This window comes from Helianthus annuus, chromosome 4 (assembly GCF_002127325.2).
Source record: "Helianthus annuus cultivar XRQ/B chromosome 4, HanXRQr2.0-SUNRISE, whole genome shotgun sequence".
In the NCBI taxonomy this organism is placed as follows: Eukaryota; Viridiplantae; Streptophyta; class Magnoliopsida; order Asterales; family Asteraceae; genus Helianthus; species Helianthus annuus.
The window spans coordinates 160,173,297-160,196,212 of record NC_035436.2 but is presented as its reverse complement, the minus strand read 5'-3'; the positions used below and the strand labels follow the sequence as shown (position 1 = coordinate 160,196,212).

Sequence of the window (22,916 nt, the reverse complement as noted above, 5' to 3'; positions counted from 1 at the left end):
TATATAAAAGAAAGTAAATATTCTCAGCTCATTGTTGAAGCTAGTACCGTATTCGTATTCACACCAAATCATAAAACACCCAAAACAAAAGTAAAAATGGAGCTTTTAGATTCATAAGAGGAAGAAAAGTAAGAAGAATACACAGGATGTTAAAACGGAAAACCAAAAATCCTACAAAATGTTGGGAACATGAGAATTCAACCTGTGCTGCAACTCCTTCACCTTCAAAGAAAGCTCCGATTTCTGCTCCTTGTAATTCTGAAGTAAATAATCTTTCCCTTCTATCAATTCTTTCAACTCACACACTTCCTTTTTCAAAATCTCCATTTTATCAACTTCGTTTCCGCTTCTTGCTGTATCCAAGCTGCCATCAACGTCTGCATACCCGTTTGAGTTTCCATACAGTTTTTCATTAGAGCCCGGCTGTCCTACACAGATATCGGCAATTGCCTTTCTTAGCCTCTGAATTTCCCTCTCTGAGTCAAAAAGGTCCCGGTTTGCGGCTTCTAATAGGGATTGCAGATGGTCTGAATGGGAACGTTGTGAGGTTAAAGAATTCTGCAGCTCCGCAATCTGATCTTGCATTTCGAGAATCATGTCGTCTCGTCTTTTTAACTGTTGTCGCAGTTTTTGAATTACCTCGCGCTTAGTGAAAATGTCGGAGCCTGATTCGGAGACGCATGGAGAATCAGAGCTATTTGAACGGTGAAATGGCTTCTGGGGTAGTTCGAGTCTGTCTGGTGAAGTGGCCCATAGTACGCCGCTCTCTTTGTTGTATACGGGAGCTGAAACCGTCACTAACGGGAGTGCCATTTCACGTTCTGTATGCAACTGACCATTGTGTTGTGGCTTAATCTCGGTGTCGCCTTCTGTTCCAGTTTTATAAAGTCAAAACAGAGACAATTATACCACTAAAAAATTTTAAATAATAACATCAAAGATATTTGGCTACAAGATTTCATACCTGAAACGCAATTAAAGCAACCATCCTCCTGTTCAAAACAATACAAGTGTGAATGTGAACGACATTTTCCTGGCCTCTTTCCGGCTGTGAGTTTCCCGTTTTCTACATTTTACCAACTTGACAAATTAACATATTGCAAACTAAAGACCGAAAGAGAAGCCACTTGACAGTTTAAAGTCTCAAAATACCTTTTAAACCGTTGCTATTATTTTGTGGCTGCTTTGAGTCCAGAGCCTGTTTGAGCCTGTAACCAAGACGGACCGATAGTGTACTCAATAAAGCACCACCTGCTATGAGAATCCAATTTGGCCCTTGACCCTGAAACGTTTTCCCCCTTTGTGCACCGGACATCCCGTTGGTATTTGGTTTCATTTTTTACGTTTTACTGATGCAATGCATGAAATTGTCCGTTCATCAGATACCCTACATTAATGTTGCCTTATAGTATCAGTACCAACGACATCGCAAGTGTGATATGTCAAATCTCAAATGTGTCAACAGGATGACTGATAGTAATAAACAAAACAAAACTCTCACTTACAGAGATATAGCAAGAACACAACTCAACAAAAATCTAACATAAGCCAGTGACCCTTCCTAAAGCTCCATCCTTGTGGACAAGAAACCGATATCTTATAGGTCATATACTAGTAAATGTGCTTATAAAAAACACTTGGCGCAATGGAAACAAAACAACTGACAAAGCTACAACCTAAAATTAAAGAAAGTGGCTTAAGGCTAAAATGGCATAACTACTTTTTTTATCGATGTCAGTTAGGTGTAAAGGAGCCAAGCCGCTCGATAGCTATTTGAGAGGGGATTGGTAAAAGCTCAAAATGAGATCGAGTCTCGTATAAAGCTCATTTACTTAACGAACCAGAGCTTTGTATAGTGTGATCATTTAGGCTTGCGAGCCTAAACAAGCCTTTTATAAACTTAATCACATTTGGGCCTTGTATAAACTTAATCACATGCGAGCCAGAGCTTTATATAGTGTGATCGGTTAGGCTTGTGAGCCTAAACAAGCCTTTTATAAACTTAATCACATTTGGTTCTTTTACAAATTTAAGCAATCTTTTAGTAGGGAAAGGCTTTACCAATACCTAGTCCAATTCAAAAGTGCGTATCTTTTGCAGATTTAGTATAATAAGATTTTGCCCTTAGTCCCTAACTAGTTCCCTCAATAGACAACATCTCACGCCTAGATCGACGACCGCTCACTCTTAATCGTGCCCTCAATCGGCAACCGCTCACTCTTAATCGTCCTCAATCAACATTGGCTCTCGCTTCTCACGGGCCCATATGTTTCTCAACCGCTCTCCACTCACTGACCCGGTTGCTTTTCAACTTGCCCTCCGCTCATAGCACTGTTTGCTTCTCAATCGTCTATTGGTTCATGCTGTTCATACTGTTTGTAGAAGTTCAAATAGCTTCTCAATTTTCAATTTGAGTAAGTTTAGATTTGTTCATATTGTTCGTAGAAGTTCAGATACTGGGCCCACATTAACTTCTAAAATTTTACGAACAAAATGTGTAGATATGTTCTTAGAAGTTCAAATGTGTGGATATTGTGTCCCGACCCAAGCTCGATCTTGATATAATAGACTTGTACAGAGCCGCGCTTGAACTCGAGCTTCAGAAATTTCAATGATCCGAGCTCAAGTATCATCATTCATCACGCTCAAGCTCGACTCGGCTCAATTACAACCCTAGTGTCAGTTACATATTACCTAAATTGCCAAACACTTGTGAGCATTCAAACAATCATGAACACACATTTGCACAGAGAACGGCTTATATACAGCAAACCACTACTAAATGCATCTAGAATCCAGATTACAACACACTAAAATGATCTTAATTCCTATCTATAACAAATTAACAACAACACAGAATATTCAATCCCCTAACTAACACCAAACTATGAAAACTCGTAATAAGGCCAAGTTCATCCTCAAATGTAACACAAGCAAGCAGTCAACTACCAATGTTAATTGATTCATTCAACATACTTTCATCAGCATCAATCAACTAAATCTATACATACGAATTAAACAAAAGTGAAGTTCAATTACAAAAACACAGACAAATAAATCCGAGTACCTGAGAAAACCATACGACAAATCACGTATATAGCAAACGTATAGAGCAATTACGAACTCAACACAGAAATACTGAAATCGATTGGTAGAAATTAGGGTTTTATAGGAAATAGAAAGAGTATGTGAAAGAGTAGGTTGAAAAAGGAAAAGTGGAAGTATTGTGGAGGACAAAAGTAGAGAAAGACAGATAATAAATGCGTGAAGCAAGAGTAAAATACATACGTTATATAATAATTATATTAATGGCTGAAATTATACATACACACCTGATGATTAGAAAGCCAGCGGGATAATCGATTATTATCGGTGGAATCGGGTGAGATTAGGTTAAGTTGTGCGTGCGACCACCGCCGAACGACGGTCAATCGGAGGCGGCGGAAATGAAGCGGCGGGAGTAGGAGGAGGAGGAGATTTTAACCCCTCTTTCGTTTCCGCAAAACCGTCATTTTTTTATAAAATGACGTCGTTTGTGCCTGTAATTTAGTTTTGCCTAACTTAAATTCTGATTAGTAAACGAAATGTATGTTGGTTGGATATCTTTTGAAACGAAATGGTGTTTATCAAAAGTTTAATTGGATAAAAAGAATAATGGGAATGAACTAGTAAAAAGACTCGTCCGCGTTGCGACGCGGGTACATCGTGAACGTGGAAAGAATTAGTCCAAGTGTTATGTGACGTATTAACCATATGAAAACACGTGTTTTAACGTATTTGATTGAACTCAACATAACCTATATAAGCATTGCGATTGGATAAAATGTAAAGATATGGGCAACACAACATCATGATGAGGTTTTTGAGGATTTTGCATGTACCGACTTAGGTTGTTCGGTGTGGGGTTCGTTCCCGTGCTGTCGAGGGTAGTCCTGGGCCGACTACACCGCCCCCTTGGGCCCGTCCCCGTCGTCCTCGTCCTCCCAAAGCCGCTCCCGACGTCCCTCTCTTCCTTATCCAACACACACATATACATACGTACATATGTATGTATAAAGGGTAGTCCGGTGTGGGGTTCGTCCCCGTGCTGTCGAGGGTAGTCCTGGGCCGACTACACCGCCCCCTTGGGCCCGTCCCCGTCGTCCTCGTCCTCCCAAAGCCGCTCCCGACGTCCCTCTCTTCCTTATCCAACACACACATATACATACGTACATATGTATGTATAAAGGGTAGTCCGGTGTGGGGTTCGTCCCCGTGCTATCGAGGGTAGTCCTGGGCCGACTACACCGCCCCCTTTGCCCATCTGTAGAACCCGTCTCATATATTTTAGATTTTTATGTTAAATAACACATTTTGAACAAAATGCATCATTTCAAAAACTTAGTTATGATAATAAACTTACATGATTATAGTATTCTAGTTAACTTCCCATCTAGTTTAAAACATTCAAAACGATAAGTTAAGTGTTTACAAGATTAACATAGTCTAAAACAAATTATATTAACGCGGAAGCTTCAAAATGTTGTGTTCGGTTCTTGAAATCTTGCTTGATCGCCATCCGGAGTAACCCCAACTTCACCTGAGGTCAAAACCATCCTAAATGTTAGTTTTGACAATAGATAAACAAGTATATCAAAGTTCCAATACCAAACAAATGAAAACAAAAATAAAAATCCGGAACTAGGTCTCTCGCGCCACGCAAGAGACTCCTTAAGATCCTTCGCAGGCCGCGAGCGGCCCCGCGTGTCGCACCAGGTCCAGTACTCCCCGTCACGTGCCGCGGGGAGGCTGTTTTCCAGCAGGTGCAGGTTCTGATCCTGCATTTTGCCCAGCACCAATTTTTCTAAAATTTCAACTTCAAATAACCATAACTTTTTATCTGTTGGTCCGTTTTAAGTGATTCTTTTTCCTACGGGTCCGTAATAAAAATACAGATCCATTTATCCTATTTATTCGCATCGAAACCCGGTTTATGAGCGAATAGTTCATAAATCCATATTTCGATTATTCGACCCATTTGTTTTTATACTTTACAATACATCTCAATCATTCGTTTCTTTTACTTCTTAGTGTACATACCCATTCCCGGGGCTTATGAACTTCGGCGTATCATTACCATTCCATGGTATTACGCTTTCATAGCTCCCAATTATAGAGTGACGTTCACGTCACTTTAATATTACTAATTTACCCTTGTTTTGACCCGTTTGTTTGTCTAATAGAATCCACCATTTCAATGACAAGCCAAACATATTTTACAAGTCTTTTGACCCATTTTAATTATCTAGTGAACCTTGTCACTTCTACAACATACTACGTTATCTCACGACACCAATTCAACTATCCACATTCAAATCAAAGCGTAATGTAACGGATGCAATGTTACGTACCTTCAAAGCTTTCCTTTCAAACGTGTATCACCACCGGTTTGTCCACTTGACGTCTCGGTTTCCTTGCCTATAGAGTTCAACCACAAACGGTTAGAACTCTTTTTATAATACATAACACATAATTTGTCATACTAATCAACTATGCGTTTTTGGTCCGATTTTCAACATTTAGTTTTCTTTTAGGCGTTTTAACAAACACCTTATGGGCATCGTTTTATAGAATTCATTATCAAGCTCATGACTAACTAATTAGCCAAATTTAAACAATTTTTGCAAGTTCATTATATCTAGTATGCCTAATAACATCTAGATTCACTTCAAGTTATTCAATAACACTTGTTTTACAATCAGATTACAGTACTAGTGTTCTTATCATTCCACAAAACCCATTTTACACTTAGATGGGTGACCATGAATTTCACAATTATAAGCATCAATTCAACAAACTAATGACTAGGGTTTACTCGTAGACATAAATTCATTCCTAATTTCGTTCAAACTTTGATCATGCAAGCTTAAATTTCGATTCCATGTTTTCACCTAGAACTCAAGGTGAAACTAAATAGCAAAATTAGGCATACCTTATGATCCTTTCACGAAGGTGATCACTATTCTGAGTTTGGATTTCGATTTGGAATCAATTTACCCTATCAATTTGGTGAAATTGCAAGACTAGGGTTCATGAGGGAGCTTTGGTCGCCCCTTGTGTTTCTTCAACCAGACACACACAAAGTGTGTGTTTTGATTTATTAAATTTTATTTAATAAAAACCATTTTCAATCTTAACACTTCTGGCCCCCCAACTATTCTCAAGTTTTTATTATAGGGTGTTTTAATTCAAATTTCATATTACTACAAGGCTTGTAACTAACTAGGTTATTTTATTCCTAGTTAGTTTATTTTGTTTATTACCTATTTTAAATTTTAATATAAAATTTATATTTTCGGGGTGTTACACCATCCATTTTTGCTCATCCTCTACACCGGATGACGTGGCCGCCTACGTAGCGGGTCATCCCCAAAGGACTACCCTCCCCCACATCCACCAGCCTTAGCACACTTACTATAAAAGCTTTGTTGGGTCAGACAATCCTTAAGTAGATGAGGCTTGCTATAATTTGAGGGTACATAGTAAGATCATCAAGTTTCTTCCCTTTGGCAATATATAACCTTGCATTCACATCCATGGGCTCCACTGTTGGTTTACAATTAAGCATCCCAAACCGTGCTAATAAATTTGCATTATGTTTCCTCTGATGTAAAACAGTAGCATCATCTTAACGGCTCAGTTCAAGGTCCAAAAAAAAACTTAGATCACCTAAGTCTATCATGTGAAAAAAGCACACATAAAATTTCCTTTAGTTGAGTCATTCCATCTTCATCTGCTGTCGGTTCTTATCAAGTCGTCTACATACTCACATACACTAAGACGATTGTCATCTTAGTTCCACTTGACTTGAGAACACAAGTTTGCATCGGATTGCGACACAACTGACCCACTATGTTGCAAAAATTCTCCCATAAGCAAAGATGGTAAACACTTTTTTTTAAAACGTTGCTAAAAGTGGGAAAAATAAAATTTTGAGGGACTACTTGCTATATAAACTTAGAAAGTATTTAACAGAAGTTAAGGAGGATTGATGTTAAGATTGGAATGTAGAAGATAGTTATGGCAGGTAGAAAATTAGAAAAAGAAAATGAACATGGAAAGGCCGCGAGGAATCTAACCTGGACCTCGTTGTGAAATAAAATTTATAACGTATCGTGTGGCAAAAGTTAATTGGTCACTAACATTGCAAAATAAGATATATATATATATATATATATATATATATATATATATATATATATATATATATATATATATGAGTCAGAATCATTTCAGAACCATAAATATTTACAGAACTTGCAGAACTCCTAATAAACAATCTTTTTATTTATATATTTTTATGTTTAGGATAATTTTATCATTTATTATGTGTATTTTTACGATTACATACATATTAAGAGTAATTTTATCATTTTTTAAATGTAATTTTATAATTACACATATGTAAACTAGTGTTTTTTACATATATGTAATTAGTTATGACACATATATATAATTTTGGCAATTAAACATATGTAAACTACTTTTAACATGTATGTAATCAAAGAAATACACATAATATATGATAAAAAGATCTTAAATACAAAAACTTATATATAAAATGATTGTTTATTAGGAGTTCTGAAAGTTCTGTAGTTATTTAGAGTTCTAAAATGAACTCAACCCATATATATATATATATATATATATATATATATATATATATATATATATATATATATATATATATATATATATATATATATATAGGAGTTGGCCAGAAAGTCCAAATTTCCTAAAAAGTGTAAAAAGTCATAAAACACCATAATGTCAACCATAAAACACACCAAAAACCCACAAATAATATGATGAAGATTACTAAAACATCATGTATGTGGGTTTTGTGTTGTGTTTTAGATGTTAAGGCTCTAATTGTGGAATGACAAATATTATTGTGTTTTATGTTGTTTAGCATTGTGTGTTTTATATTCATAGTTCTACGATGGTGTGTTTGAAGTTTTTATGGACTATTAGAGTTTGAATATGGTGTTTTAGTAATATTCATTCTATTATTTGTGAGTTTTAGGTGTGTTTTATGCCTGAAATTATTGTATTTTATGACTTTTTACACTTTTTAGGAAAAACACACTTTCCGTAGGATCCCCACTATATATATATATATATATATATATATATATATATATATATATATTTAATACAAAAGATATGTTATAAAAATTTGTGTCAAGATTAGACAAATGCTTCTCTTTGTTATATTGGGGATTTTGTTTCAGTTGGTGGTTAACAGTTATAACTTATAAGTGTGGATAGTTAGATATATGTATTAGTGGAAAGTCCATGGTAGAAACTATCTCAATGGCTTCTCACCATTGATGGTCAATAAATAGGGAAAGTTAGTTGGTATTGATGACCATTACCTACTAAACCAAATTGTTGAACATTAGTATATTACTAGTGATGGTTACCACCGAGACTGTGTGTAGAGAGTTTAACTACACGTTATTGTCACGTGAATAGTGAGTCTTTAACTAAATCATTATTCCATACTAGTGGGAAACCCGCGCGTTGCGGCGGAGTCGACAAGATAGGGTGGGAACATAAATTTTATATAAGTTGTATATATATAGATAAAAGATTTAACCACTTAAGAGATAAAAGACAACCATAATCAACCCAATCAAAAATAGAATTGAAATTTCGACCTCTATGTGTACAAATACAAAAGGGCAAGTAATACTACATGAACATTGGGTGATTGGGTATATTTTTAAAACGAATGACATAAGAGAATTTGGACATCAAGTTTTTCAAATCATTCCGCCCAACAATTTTGACTCTCAACTTGAGAGACCAGGCTCAATTGAGCTTTGACCTTTTATTCTATATCTTGGCTCTTTCTTTGGATACTGATCGGGTTGCTGCTACATGATCAAATACATATAACATGTGAATGATAGAAAAGAGTACATATTAAAGAACCAACTTAACTTATATGAAACAAAAACAAATACTGTCAAAGCAAAAAGAGTTTGAAAGATTTAAGTTCTTCCTCATCAAACTCAAAGCTCTCCACATTCCTCCACCTAAGGGCACGTTTTTTCGAGCTCGAACATGGTACACGAATTCTCAGGGTTGGCCCTGCTAGCTCTATATAACGTTTTACCAATTCACTAATATATTATGTTTCAGTAGAAGGGTATGTCTTTCGAGTTTGTCAATTTCCGTTTCCGCCTCGCATGATGTGTGACGGATTGCAACTCCGCCATATGCCACCTGCACATTTGTACAAAAATTTAATTATATGTCTTTAAGACACAGATTCACGCAAGCCACACTTTTAAGTATCGAACCGGTTCGTCGTCGAAACGCACTAACTCGTAACATCGCCACATGTCTCTCACCGTTTCGACCCGACAGGTACCGTGTAGTTGTAAGTGTCACTTGTCCCACATCCACTCGACCTTCCTCATTAAGCATTTATCAATCTAAAAACAAAAATGCTGGTTTAATTATTAAAACAAAAGTTATAAAACTAATGGCTAGGTTAACCGACAAACCGTTAAGTAACCTGAATACTCAATTAATCAACTATATTTGTGAGTTGACAAAGTGTAGTGAAGAATCTTGGTTGGTACCAATAAAAATGATTTAACTTAGTTGCTATACTTTTGATTTTCGGTCATAATATCCACATGTTGGTGAATTGAATGGTTAGCTTTCAATTCTGAAGAACCAATCACCACCTGTATATATTTCAAACAACAATGTGTCAGCATGATGAAGTTTTCTATGTTTTTGGTGTATCACGTTTTCAATGAAATACAACCCGAGTTGAACCATCAACATAAAAATGTGTTGAAATTGCTACCTTTAACTTTAACATTTCTAAATTAAATATCTTACTTTGCAAGGGTTATAAAGCAACTGCCTTGCAAGTTGCTCAACTTCCTTTGGCCATGTAGCACTCCAGTACAAAGTTTGATGATCTGGCCCAATCTGAACATAAATCACATTAGTGAAACGTTTTGCAATGCTCTTCTACTTGCTTCTGATATACAAGGGGTAGTCACCAGTAATGATATTTTGTTAGTTATAACATATTATGGAAAAGATAAAAATCAAAGAGCATAACAATTAAGGCTGCTCTCACAAAAAGATAACTTTATGCAATTCAACAAAGATAAGTGTACCTTCATGTATATTTTCAGATGGGGAAGTGAATCTGAGACTGACCACTTCTTATAATGACCCAAAGCGATCTCCATATGGTACAGCTTCGGACCTAGCGACAAGTCTGCAGCAGAGATATCCTTTCTGTTGATAAACGGACCCTTCAACAAACACGTGAGAAAAAAATTTAAAATCAGCAACCTAATTCAACAAACAGTTTGATATATATGTGCGTGTGTGGAGAGATAGAACAGAACCCACATTTTCTTTGATGTAATCATTGAAAGCAGAGAGTTCATTCAGTAAAGCTTTCTCCGTTCCATCATTCGCATCTTTGCTTTTTAAGAAGCCAATATATGTCGAAAAGATTTTCGACCCGCTAGATATATGAATCAGAAATACCATTATTCAACATCAATTTGCAAAAATGAATGTAAACTGAACAAAGGGGAGACAAAGAGCATGAGTGTACACAGAAGCTTTCTTAGGTGGGGTCACCAGTGACGGGTCGGGGAACTTTTCCTCTACTGTCTGTGTAATAACATCGGAATCTGCTATCCATTTGTCATCAACTTTCGCCACTGGGACTTTACCTTCTGGGCTAATACTTAAAAACCTACGTAAAACCAAGAGTGTCATGCGTAGATCATATTATGAACGGTTGAAAACACGACATGTTATAAACGGAATACTGTATGATTACCAGGCTGGCTTGTTACCGAGATCAACTAACTTTAGGCCATAAGGAAGATGCTTCTCTTCCAGTGTCAGCAGAACTCTCTGTGTAAACGGACCTGAAACAACAGATATATAAAAATAACTGTGCACCCAAATTTGTTTATAAACTAAGACAACTCGGCTTAGCTCATTTACAAACAAGCGAAGCCTGAATAGCCATGGCTTGGCTCATTTTGGCTCATGAACATTCCTAATCGTTTATGTTAAACTACATGCTATTAGACTTTAGTTTAGAATATCCACACTAAAAATCAAAAGAAACTTGCATGTAAAAGATTGGCAATATTGATCACAAGCGCACAATATGGGAGATTTTTTAACGTTTTTAACGTATTTAGGTTTGAATTAATATCAATGTATATTTATTTTTTTCTAGTGTGTATTAACTTGGTTTTGATTATTCAAACTCAAAGAAATTGATTTATGAAGTTGATAGAACTCCGTGATATAACCGAAAGATGACATTGATAGCAACAAATGGTATCAGTGTTTTTACAAATGTTTCAAAAAATATAGGAGTCGACAATATGGGCCGAGAACATAATTCAAACCTAAAAACGTAAAAAATCGTATATATGTTGTGTGTGTGTATATATACTTATTTTGCTTTTCCTTTTAGTGAAGTTTTAGTGTTTACCCGTCGACCCGTTAAATAGAAGATATCCCAAATCGACCCATTTATACGTAAATGGGTCAGCAATAACCTCATTAAGCGTTTATATTCAAAAACAGAGAAATTAAAAAAAAAAAAAACAATTGCAATAATCCTTGTGAGCATTCATAAAGATAACAGTAAGTTGATTTATACCTTAAATTCTTTGTCATGTAGCTCTTCAATGGCCTATTCAACATCATCTTTACTTCTGAATGCTAGTGTCCTTATTTGTTACCAACCTCACCTGAACAATCGGACAAATAACTATTTATTCCAAAACAATTAAAATAACATTTTTCCTAGTATAATTAAACTTAGAGCTCACCTCAACACCCCAAAATGGTTCACAAAGTTCACTCGAAACCTTCCACTTTTGGGTAAGAGCAATTCTTCATAGCGACCAGCTAACCAATCAATCGACTCCAGATACGGTATTTGCAATTGAAACCAATAATCACAACCTAGTAAGTTGGTTGAAGTACAAAATATAGATACATTAGGACCTAACTATTTGATCATTGCAACTTACAACTGATATTATGCATAACCATGAAGAGCTTTGAACCATTTCCTTACCTCTTCTCCTCATTCCAGTTTGGTTCTGTTTTAGAACTTTCAGATCCTGCCACGTCATTTAAAATCCTACAAGAAAAAAGAGTGAAAGTGAATTTTGCTGCCACAAAACACTCATATGAACCTAATTTGATACAAGTATAAAGCCCACACACACACACAAAAAAAAAAAACTACAATAAATCATTTTAAAAAATACCAGCTGTGACAATGTTACTTCCCCTTCCAAATTATCCCCACATTGGCTACTTTCAATCATCTGGTAGATGAATACACAATAAGAAGCTTGAAACGGTGGCCTGCTACTCAGAACCGAAGCCAAGTTTGTAGAGACAGAACCGGATTTTAACCCTGAAGTTTGGACTGTAACTCGAACTCAGCTGAAACGGGTGCACGTGGTTTGGTTTACCGGTCGTCTTCTTCACCCGGTTACCCTGAAAACCATAATTGGTTATTGCTTCTTGTTGTTAGTTTTCGGCCTGCTTAATCCTAAATCACCACTAAAGTTTACCTGCGATTGATCAACCCGAGCTCCTTTCCTGGTTCAAACTTACGCAACAGCAACAAGGGAGATGACGATTGTGTTAGGTTCTTCAATCATGATATGACAACGATTACGGCCTGTAACCGAAGGGAATTGATGATATGGATGATTTGTATTCCTTGTGATGAGGGAATGGAAACGATAGGGCAAATTCAATTCGCGTCTTTAATTTTCACTCAACATTGAATCTTCGGTTACAATCATCAATAATCAAGCACAAAATCACTGAAACCTAGTATAGATAAAGGCAAAAGATCAAATACAAATAATCTTAACATACTAAACATACAAATTGAAGGAAAACCCAAAAAGACAAGGTGGCATTTTTGTAATTACCACCAACTATCAAAGTTACAACCAAAAATACCTAAAAAAACACAAATTTTTTTTTTTAACATTTTTTATTAAAAAATCGCTACATTTCGTTAGCAAAAAAAAATATATATATATATATTTTTTTTTGCTGCTACTAAAAGTAGCGATTTTTTAATAAAAAATGTTAAAAAAATAAAATAAAATAATTTGTGTGTTTTTTTTTTTTATTTTTTTAGATTTTTTAGGTTTTTTGGGGGGTTTAGTTTTTAGCATTTTAGCTTGGGTGGGGGTGGGGGGGTGGGGTGGGGTTAGGTTTTTTTTAGGTTTTTGGGGGTGGGGGGTGGGGGGTGGGGGGGGGGTTAGGTTTTTTTAGGTTTTTGGGGGTGGGGGTGGGGGGGGGGTTAGGTTTTTGGGGGGTGGGGGGGGGTAGGTTTTTTTAGGTTTTTGGGGGGTGGGGGGTTTAGGTTTTTTTTGAGGGTGGGGGGAGTGGTTAGGTTTTTTTTAGGTATATTTGTAGAGTAACTTTGATAGTTATTGATAATTACAAAAATGCCACCTTATCTTTTTGAGTTTTCCTTCAATTTGTATGTTTAGTATGTTAAGATTATTTGTACAAGAACTTTACCCATAGATAAAAGGGAAGAGGGGTAGGAATGGAAGAAAATGGTAAGAAGTTATGCATTTTATATTGACTCTTTGTATGCCATCTTAAAAATTTGTATGGAAATGACAATTCTATCCATGGGAAATGCTTACACAGAAAATGCAATTCTAGCGGTAAGCAGAAAATAGCTCTTCAATGCATACACAGAAGCTCGAGCAAACCTAGAGATTTATGCAGAGCAGGTTGAGCAGAAGATAACAAAAGGTAAAAAAAATACTTTTTTTATGGAATATAATATGAAGAACAATGAACAAACTAAAAGGCTAAGGAGTATCGGAGAGAAATTTAGTGTGTCATATGAAGTATTGTATTGAGAATGCAAAAAGGAATATTGACTTCTCTGGGATTGTATTTACAACTGAATTCTCCACCTTATATAGGTAAGGGAAAAGAACTATTCTAATAATGCACCACTACACAATGTGCTTTGATGTCAGAAAAAGAAACAAATACAAATTAAAGAAGAAAAAAGACAATATAAATTATATAGAATAAGAGATTCTTTGCTTCGTGCATGTGTGTGCTTAGACTGATTAATGCATGTGCTTTGTAACAATTATGACTATCCAGAACTTTTCTCCTTTCTTTTGTTGTGTACACTTGTTTGTTAATGTCATCGATTATATCATTCTTTTCATAAAATCTTTGTGTGATGTCGATAGAGTGTGATGTTCCTAGATCATCATTTTCATCATCGGTTGTTTCTATGTTTACAAATTACAATATGCTTTAGTTCTAAAAGATCACTTTCACCTGCAAATGGTAAAAACATACTCCAATTTTGTTTAGTATAAATTTGTATATAATGTCCCTCTCGGAGCCACAGTACATACAAAATCTTTATTTGTAATTTAATTACATGTCATTATACAATGTGAAGGTGATTTACGTTGGATTTGTATGAAGATTGAAAGTGGTAAAAATGTCATGAGTAAGTGCTAAACTCAAAGGAGTCTTTTTTTTTCCTTTCTGTTATTTTTACCCTTTTAATAAAATTGTATTATTATAATTTTTATCCCCAACAATCATAAGTGTTACATTTTTCATACTTATTTTTGTAACTTAGGGTATCCGGGGCACTCTCGGGGAGAGGGTGCGGTGACCCCTAACCCCGATCGAGAACACCGCCGCCATCAACGCGGGGACCCGATTCGGGGAAGGGATTCGGCGTGTATTCACCGAGGGGACCCGATTTGGTTTCTTAGGAAGTTGCAGATTAACTTACCTAATAATTCAGTGTATTTTCGAATTTCAGGTTAACTTACCTAACAATTCGGTGTGTTTTCAGAATTGAAGTGAAACGACAGGGTTTTGAAGCAATTGAAGATGCAAATTCGGTTGTGCAGAAGTGAGGGAGTAACGAATCAGCGGCGGCTGTGAAGGAGCTAGGGTTTTGGAGAAGAGGTTGTGGTATCTAGACAAAAAGAAAGATGGAAAAGAGGTTTGAAGACTTGAGTCCACATCTGCCCCAAGAAGAGGACGCGCAGACTTCGTAACATGTTGACGAAGACTTCCGAACTGAGGGTTCGGTCAGTACAAGAGATATATAGATGAGTGTAGTGGGTCTTTAATTAAACCATTGTTTCACATGCTATTGGTTTTAATTAAAAAATTAAATTAAAAGAAAAAAGATAATGTGTGATTGGTTGGAAAAAGCATGGCCCAACTCATTCTGCTCTCACACTTGGCAAGCCAATGGCAAAGGTACCCATGGCGTCGGCCATTTGATTTGCCCGTAGTGGTTTAAAGATGCGAATAGGCTGAGGTGGATGGGATTTAACATTCCATTACACATAGTTTGATATTTAGTTGCAACCAATACCAGTTTCGTTGTTATTTTCCATTAATCATACAAATTCGAAGCAACTTGTAGTGTTATTTTAATAAGATAACAAAAAGAAGTTGCTACCTATGGACCCCGCACCCCAAAACACGTAAGGTGGCACATCCACTTAGAAGTTAGAACCCCTAGGAAGAGGCGTCACCCTCTTAAACAGGGGCGGACCCAAGCCCAGCCCAAGGTGGGCGGGCGTACCCCCGAGGAAAAAAAATTTAGTGCTAAGTTCCGTCGAAAATCTCGTCCGCCCCCCTTGAAATTTTTCGTCCGCACCCCTTAGGTAAAAAGTGTTATCAATTTATATTTAATTTTTTTAGTAAACTCTTATTTAAAAAAGAATATACTACCTAAATTATATAACTTTTAATACCTAACTAACTAAACCTAAATACGGACCTTTACCCACTTATAATTGCTAACTAGCTAGCCCACTAAGTCTTAGTCCATTAACCAAACCCAACAATATTTCAAACTATAATAAAATAATTAAAGCCCAAAACATTTAGAAATTCTCTCCCTCTCTCTCCCTCTCTCTCTCTCTCTCTCTCTCTCTCTCTCTCTCTCTTGCGCCCCTGTACTGCCAACGAACAACATCACCCAGCGACAACAGTCCAGCAGTCGGCGACCACCGTAATCAGCCACCATACCACCGTCGTTAGACACCAAATCTAACCGGAATCCAAACACGGGTAAGTTTCTTTGTTATTTTGATGATTTTGGTTGATATTATAGGAGAAAAAAAGGGTAATAAAGTTGTTAAATAGGTTTGAAATTTTGTGTGTTTTGACGTTGTTTATGGTTGTTTAGATGATTTTTAGGGTGATTATGTTGTTTATATATTTATAGGGTGATTACAACTTACGTTATGATTTCTAAGGCTTGAATAGTTGAAAATTAAAATTGAAGTATTATGTTATGGAGCAATGAACTTATGTTATATAGAGGAAGAATTACTTACGAAATTAGCTTTAGATGATGTTTTGGATAGATTTCAAAAAATGAAAACCAGTGGGGCGTCGACGTTTTAATTATGTTTGTAACAAGGTTTGACATGTTTTTTTATGATTATATAAATTTAATTTGATGTTCGTTTGTTTTACATGACCCGACCCGACCCGAGACGAACCAATTTTTTACTTATATACCTAGGGGCCTAAAATTTTTAAAAATGTTCCGCACCCCCATGGAAAAATTCCTGGGTCCGCCACTGCTCTTAAACTCCTGGGCAAGTACTCGACACCTTATAACTCGTATAAATACTTATTCTTATTTTTCTTTGGTCTTAAATAAATCTGGTTATAGTAAAATGATTACGGCGATACTAAAATCACCAACACGAAATGGAACTTTAAGCGTATTACTTAAATAAACTTATGAAATGAACTATTATGAAGATGCCACTCTCTCCTCCATGTTAGCATTTTCGGACAGACATCAACGAATTCCCCCCCCCCCTTTCCCCCTTTTACCATCCTTCACACCTTTTGCAATCCTTCACGGATGGTGTTCGTACTCACTAGCACAACCCTTCCCTCTCCTCCAATTTCAACGGACGCCGTTCACAATTTTGTCACGTCCAAGCGTTGGAGGTGCTCTAAATGGATCTAACCAGTGACGGAACTAGCCCAAAAGGTTAAGGGGTATCCTAATTTTTTTGTAGGATTAGGGGTATCCTTTATATAACAGAAAGGAAGTTGAGTGGTATTTTTACACTATCGAAATGGAGTTAATGGGTATTTTTACACTACGTAGATGGGGTTCAGGGGTAGCCCGTGCTACCCCTACTAATACATTAAGTCCGCCACTGGATCTAACCTTTAGCTTGTTTGGTTTAGTTTAGTTTAGGCAATATATTTTTGTCACAAAATAACATTTTAGTAACGTATTACATTTCATAATAAGAGAAGAGCAAGTTGTGTTGTAAAAACACAGTTTTTTTCTAAATGAAAATAATATAAAACACGTTGTTAGTTCATACATTTAAAATTATATAAAATACATGTAAAGAATGATAATAGATAGCTTAAAAAGCAAAAAAGAAAAGAATAGACCAATACTTTCTGAAACTAAGATTGAATGACCAAAATAGGAAACAAATGATACCCTGGCCTAAAATGTGGCATCACTCCAAATCCATGGCATAGATGCAACCACGGGTGCATCCATTTGAGAGGTAAGATCCATAAACCATAGTTTGACACTTCTAAAACCAAATAGCCGATTTATGGAACCGTTCTAACCAATTTGATTAGACCCATTCTCACAAGTTACGGAGCCTAGATATCAACAGTTTGATACCATGGATTTAAAGAAAAAGGTAACACGAATAAAGTGTGCAAGTGTGGCATTTACCATGAGAAACCCATTGAACTAAATTAAGCAAAAAGAGAAAAAAAAAAAAAAAAAAAAGGAAAAAAAGTGAGAGAAATCTATGTTTAAACACTGTTCTAGGTACTTTGGCCCAACAAAAGGACTATGTAGGGACCCCTCTTGCCAGCCATACTGCCCTACACACGCTACAACACTAAACTGCCATAACTAAAACAATATCCTATCTTGATATATATCCAAAGCCTCTATAACCTTCTCCACAAACAACTTCCTGTGCAACCTATACCTGCATTACAATCACAAATTTCACATGCTCAAAACCAAATTTTGTAGCTAATATCAGTGTTCAAATTTTAGTTTAAAATCATAAATTATATAGTTTGAATATTTAATGCAGAGTTTAGTCAATCAAAATAGATTTTCTGGCTTGTGACTGCCTTAGTGCATAGCATCATGCATTTATCAATGTTGTGGATGAAATATTTGTATGCAAGACCCGTGGTGTTTAGGTTAGAAAGCATAGTTGTTAATGGCGAATACCGACAAATAGTGATAAATAGCTGGCACTATTTTATAAATAGCGATACACTAGAAAAAAAAAATTATATGTATATTGTATCAAAAGACAGGAAATTGTATAGACTATAGAGTGATACATACTTGATTGCAGTTTCGCGGGTCCAGCTCATTTCTGGTGTCGAATCTACAGAAGGGAAGAGAAGGCATTTTTAGAAATTAATTCATAAGAAGGTTCCATGGAAAATTTAAAAAATTGAAGATACAAAGTCGGTTGATGGAAAAGAGAAACAAAAAATGGTGGACCGTCAAGCCCACTTGACGGTCAAGCCCGGTACATTTTGACTGTTACCCAAGCAGCCGATTAAAATATTACCTAGGATATGCTGGTCTTGCTTAGAAGTGGTGCTGTATTCGGCTAGAATTTGTTGGCATTCTTCTTGTAGGGTTTTTACGGCTTTTATCTCTAAGCTTGGGATTGGCGGGATATCCCCTTCTGACCATGTGGGCAGTGTTCTTGCAGCTGCTAAAACTGCCCCATCTACAAAATTATCTCCTTCATTTGCAATTTTGGCTGCCAAATAATTAAGAAACAAATTACGTAAATTTAACGTATGAATAAAAGTTGGTAATGAAAATCCTACCGTTATGATAATAATCTTCGTAAGAGCCAGATATGTTGAAGACCGACAAGAAGGAGTCTAAATGGATCTTTGCATTTCCAGAAAACGGAAGGACATCCCAAGGATTCTGTAAATGTTCAATACAAGATTGGAGATTAATATTTAATACATAAGAAAAAGAAAAGCACAATAAAGTTTAACATATAAGAAAATAAAGAAATGGGACTAGTTTAGCAGGAATTACTGAAAGTGATGAAAAGCCGTATCTTTGCATAAGCATATTGTTCCTCTGGCCCCTCATGTAATTAACGGTCATCTGAAAGATAATGAGTTCGTTTTTAGGGTTCTATAAGCATCAATGGATAACAACGATCATGATTTACCTCTTCCCCTTTTTTAATCCTTTGTCCAGCATTTGTCATCACCTCAAACATGCGATCCCTAAATCGCCAATGGAAAAAGCAATTTGGCTGACAAGAATGGTTTAACATATCTGGAAAATATGACCATATATGAATCATCAATACACGAATATATAACGGCCGAAAGCAAGTATATATGTGAAAATGATAATGTTACTATGCCCTTTGTATCAGAGATTATTTACAAGGAATTAAAAATGTATAAAAGTTACCAGCATAAGGTGCAAACATATTTGCGTCCTGAACTAACGAACCGACTCTTATTCGAAAGTTAATATGTCTAGTTTGTGCCATACTAACTGCCCAAATAAATCTCTCCGGATCTCGAGCGAGCCGCTTTACTTTCAATGGCATACCATGGTGCTGTGAAAAGACAAATATCGAAATAAATCGTAACTTTTTAGAGATTAATATAAAGAAATGTGATGAAAAATGTCACATAATAGTACCCAATTCTTTTCCCAAAATTCTAGAGCTCGTGCTTTCTCTTTTCTCATAGTTGACGCAAGATTCTCGTCATGTAGCTCCTTCAGGTCATCCTGCATCACGTTAATAGAACGAGTTAAGAAGCTTGATACATAACATACTGATTTTCTATAAGTTATGACATTCTTACCAAAAATCAAAATAACATGACGAGAGGGAACAAGGAGTTGACTATGTGACTTAACATACTATATGTTGAAAGCATTCTACGTATATACAAACCTCTGTAGCTAGAAGTAAGCTAGTGCACTCCTCAGCACTCGGCAAAAAATCACCATAGAGTTGCCAAAAATTCTTGTCATGATCAAATGCGTATAAAAGAAGGCACGCCATTCTGAGGTCCCAGTCGGTCTGCAAGAAATTAACAGGTAAAAAGTTACTTATCACTGTAAAAAGTAAAAACCTCAATTCAGCAAAATAAATAGAGGAATATACAGAAATTAGATGAGTACCTCCGGATGTGTTGAGTTAATAATATCGAATATTGGATGCCCAACGGGTATGATGTCAGGAAAGAACATCCATGGGGTTTTCTGGCTTATTGTTAACATTAATTCCAGTGGTATCTCCATGACCACCTAATAAATAATACAGAAATCATTTATTTATTTGTCAAACAATACAACTAAGTTAAGATAAAGATTCACCTTGGCACGACGAGTAGGTTCAATATCTTTTGAGGCATAAACTCCAAACCCGTTTGGACCTTCCCTGAATTCCACCCCATAGGCTCTCATGCTTCTAACAAAACCCATTTGATAAAATTCAGGATCTGCTAGCTCCAGCTGTTTGATAATAATTCGATTAGTATAGAAGAAAATACCAAGTTTTACATTAAAAGAATGTGCACGGTTCAATATGGATTAACTGTCTCATTAACTGACAGATGAACAACAACAATAAGTAACCTAAAAGGCTAAAAACTGTGATTATAATAGAGGGCGAAACTCAGATGCAAATGACAAAGTTCATGGACTTGTCATTACTCATTAGAAATTTATAATAAAAGGAGAGAAGAATGGAAGTGAATCTAGGCCAAATGTATGGTCAACACTACAGAACTAACAAATGACTACACATCTCTTCTATATATATGAGTGGCAGAAAACCGAGCTAAAAACTGTAACTCTCCAACCAACTATAGCAGATATAGAGACCTAAAAACTGCCACATGGAAAAACTCACAGATCGCCATGATGGCAATGCAATACTAGTAAAATAGTTCTAACACACCCGCAAGCAAAATTTTGGGATCGACTGAATCGCCAGAACATCAGCAATCAAGACAAAGTCGCAGATAATGAATCTGAGGCAGTGGAACTAACACCAAATCTTGAATGAAGTGAATGTCAGTCTGTGTTTGTCTGTGTTTCGCATGCTAATGAAACACCTGATTGGTCTTCATATAATATAAGTATCACCAGTACTTGCACACAGGGCCGGCTCAACGCTTTTGGAGGCCTAAAGCAAACTCTAAATGTAGGGCCCTTTCCAGTATTTAATTGATTTTTTTGTTGTTTTATATCAAGTATATGGTTGTATTCTTGTATATTATATGATGTTTTATAAAAACAAACTAGATTATGTGGTTAGTGTTTTATAAATTATTTAATTTCAAAGCATATATATTTACTGAAAAATTAAAAGCTAAGTAAAATCAAGAAAATAAAAGTTAACATAACTATTTATAGAAATAGACGCTAATACAACAGATAGTAAATAAAAACAGACATCTAAATTGAGAAAACAAAAGAAAAAAACCAACTCTTCAGCTTGTTAAACATTTTCTGATAATCTGAAGTTTTTAGTCTCAAAAATCATAAACCCTTTAATTTTATGACTGAACACTCATTCATTTGCCTCTTCTAAATAAATTACAAAAAAAAAAAAATGCACAACAATTTTTTGTTTTCTAAATTGGGGGCCTTTGGAAGAGTGAGGCCCAAAGCAAAAGCCTTATTTGACTTGCACTTAAGCCGGCTCTGCTTGCACACCAAAGCTACGGTCTATGGTGAACATAGGAGGGTGACACAAAGCTCAAAAACAATTAAGAAACCCCAACGTCTAGAATGTCAAAGTGAGCTAGAAAGTGACAGCAGCAGACATAGCATAACTATCGTGAGTATAAATGCGATAAGATAAGAGCATCAAAAACATAACAAAGATATGAGAATTTAACAATACACGACTGTCATAAGATTTTTTGTAAGACCTGAAACTAAAACAACACACATGATGGTGTAATGGCCAATATGAGTAATGTTACAGATTTTTCCATCTCCTCTCAATAAACTCACACATCCTCAACTAAGGTAGGATCAGAGATCATATGCTCAGTAGCACCAAACTTCCTGATCCAAACGTCGACTAAATCACAAGCAAGCACTCAGAGCATATAAATTTGCAACATAACCAGCTCGAGAAGTTTGTCCGGAATTACTTTCATCATTTCTAGGCCACTCGAAAAAGGTTCATGGATTTGTTTATAACCTCGGTATATGATCAACTCAAATAACAAATGAATACACATCTCCTCTACACTAACTATGCAGATCTAAAGGTCTAAAAACAAACAATAGCACTTACTTATTAACAGTAAAACAATAACCGTTACTTCACCTTAGAAGCAGGAGTATCTTCTTGTTTCGGTTCTATCTGAAAAAACGGAAAAGCAGTAGGAGAAGTAGCAGTCTCCATAGCATCAACCGCTACTCTAGCCTTAATATCACGAACTTTCTTACATTTCTCCACGAAATTAGGTTTAGTTGCCGCCAAATTGTTCTTCCCAAACTGCTTCAATTTCATTCAATAAAACCTTAATCGAAAGTTATTAACAGATTCAAGTATGTATGAAGATTGAGATAAAGCACCTGGTGATTGCAGATGAAGCAGTTGATGGATTGCTGAAGGAGAATTGAGGTCGCCATTGTGTTGGTTAACATGTAATAAGTTTGAATTTCAGTTGTGAATTGTTGTTACTTCCATTTTTGGTTCGAATTTGTTAGCGTAAGAGAAGGGGGTTTGAGCAGAGACTATTTGAAA

General features: G+C 35.9%; 3 protein-coding genes and 1 long non-coding RNA gene across 7 annotated transcripts; all 4 read right to left on the bottom strand.

Annotated features, from left to right (window-relative positions):
• On the bottom strand, positions 1-3,526 carry LOC110937220. Of its 3 annotated transcripts, none has more exons than XM_035988571.1 (4): positions 3,333-3,526; positions 1,153-1,387; positions 965-1,066; positions 1-869 (listed from the first exon to the last, which is right to left on the bottom strand). In XM_035988571.1, exons 2-4 carry the CDS (start codon positions 1,334-1,336, stop codon positions 172-174), a joined length of 984 nt encoding a protein of 327 aa, XP_035844464.1. In that variant the 5' UTR covers positions 1,337-1,387; positions 3,333-3,526; the 3' UTR covers positions 1-171. The 3 variants fall into 3 exon arrangements, with proteins under 3 accessions (XP_035844464.1, XP_022035305.1, XP_022035306.1); XM_022179613.2 differs by lacking the exon at positions 3,333-3,526 and adding an exon at positions 3,068-3,224; XM_022179614.2 differs by lacking the exon at positions 3,333-3,526 and adding an exon at positions 3,068-3,224 and having other exon boundaries at positions 1-866.
• An 841-nt stretch (positions 3,527-4,367) lies between these two features.
• LOC110935041 lies at positions 4,368-6,130 on the bottom strand. The gene is made up of 3 exons (XR_002588821.2): positions 5,972-6,130; positions 5,391-5,457; positions 4,368-4,579 (listed from the first exon to the last, which is right to left on the bottom strand). It is a non-coding gene; the product is annotated as an uncharacterized LOC110935041 (long non-coding RNA).
• Positions 6,131-8,681: 2,551 nt separating this feature from the next.
• LOC110933878 (probable glutathione S-transferase DHAR2, chloroplastic) lies at positions 8,682-11,080 on the bottom strand. The gene is made up of 9 exons (XM_035989445.1): positions 11,044-11,080; positions 10,874-10,964; positions 10,643-10,786; positions 10,432-10,549; positions 10,191-10,331; positions 9,904-9,996; positions 9,667-9,743; positions 9,351-9,485; positions 8,682-9,273 (listed from the first exon to the last, which is right to left on the bottom strand). The coding sequence occupies exons 1-8, from the start codon at positions 11,078-11,080 to the stop codon at positions 9,470-9,472; spliced, it is 717 nt and encodes a 238-aa protein (XP_035845338.1). The 3' UTR covers positions 8,682-9,273; positions 9,351-9,469.
• Positions 11,081-17,800: 6,720 nt separating this feature from the next.
• LOC110937221 (protein PLASTID TRANSCRIPTIONALLY ACTIVE 14) lies at positions 17,801-22,916 on the bottom strand. Of its 2 annotated transcripts, none has more exons than XM_022179615.2 (13): positions 22,745-22,916; positions 22,494-22,667; positions 20,522-20,659; positions 20,327-20,452; positions 20,097-20,225; positions 19,838-19,927; positions 19,601-19,751; positions 19,350-19,459; positions 19,211-19,282; positions 18,988-19,093; positions 18,720-18,917; positions 18,488-18,530; positions 17,801-18,113 (listed from the first exon to the last, which is right to left on the bottom strand). In XM_022179615.2, the coding sequence occupies exons 1-13, from the start codon at positions 22,814-22,816 to the stop codon at positions 18,035-18,037; spliced, it is 1,488 nt and encodes a 495-aa protein (XP_022035307.1). In that variant the 5' UTR covers positions 22,817-22,916; the 3' UTR covers positions 17,801-18,034. The 2 variants fall into 2 exon arrangements, with proteins under 2 accessions (XP_022035307.1, XP_022035308.1); XM_022179616.2 differs by having other exon boundaries at positions 22,494-22,664; positions 22,745-22,892.

What these genes read in the sequence shown, in the direction of transcription:
- LOC110937221 (XM_022179615.2), bottom strand. Translation starts at nt 22,816, where the DNA reads ATGTTAACCAACACAATGGCGACCTCAATTCTCCTTCAGCAATCCATC. An exon ending in TTAACTCAACACATCCGGAG is followed by an intron (nt 20,226 to 20,326) that starts GTACTCATCTAA and finishes AATTTCTTGCAG; the next exon opens with ACCGACTGGGACCTCAGAAT. An exon ending in AATTTTGGGAAAAGAATTGG is followed by an intron (nt 19,752 to 19,837) that starts GTACTATTATGT and finishes GTCTTTTCACAG; the next exon opens with CACCATGGTATGCCATTGAA.
- LOC110937220 (XM_035988571.1), bottom strand. Translation starts at nt 1,336, where the DNA reads ATGAAACCAAATACCAACGGGATGTCCGGTGCACAAAGGGGGAAAACG. An exon ending in TAATAGCAACGGTTTAAAAG is followed by an intron (nt 1,067 to 1,152) that starts GTATTTTGAGAC and finishes GGTAAAATGTAG; the next exon opens with AAAACGGGAAACTCACAGCC. An exon ending in TTGCTTTAATTGCGTTTCAG is followed by an intron (nt 870 to 964) that starts GTATGAAATCTT and finishes AAACTGGAACAG; the next exon opens with AAGGCGACACCGAGATTAAG.
- LOC110933878 (XM_035989445.1), bottom strand. Translation starts at nt 11,080, where the DNA reads ATGAGCCAAGCCATGGCTATTCAGGCTTCGCTTGTTT. An exon ending in TATTCAGGCTTCGCTTGTTT is followed by an intron (nt 10,965 to 11,043) that starts GTAAATGAGCTA and finishes CTGTTGTTTCAG; the next exon opens with GTCCGTTTACACAGAGAGTT. An exon ending in ATCTGAAAATATACATGAAG is followed by an intron (nt 9,997 to 10,190) that starts GTACACTTATCT and finishes ATTTATGTTCAG; the next exon opens with ATTGGGCCAGATCATCAAAC.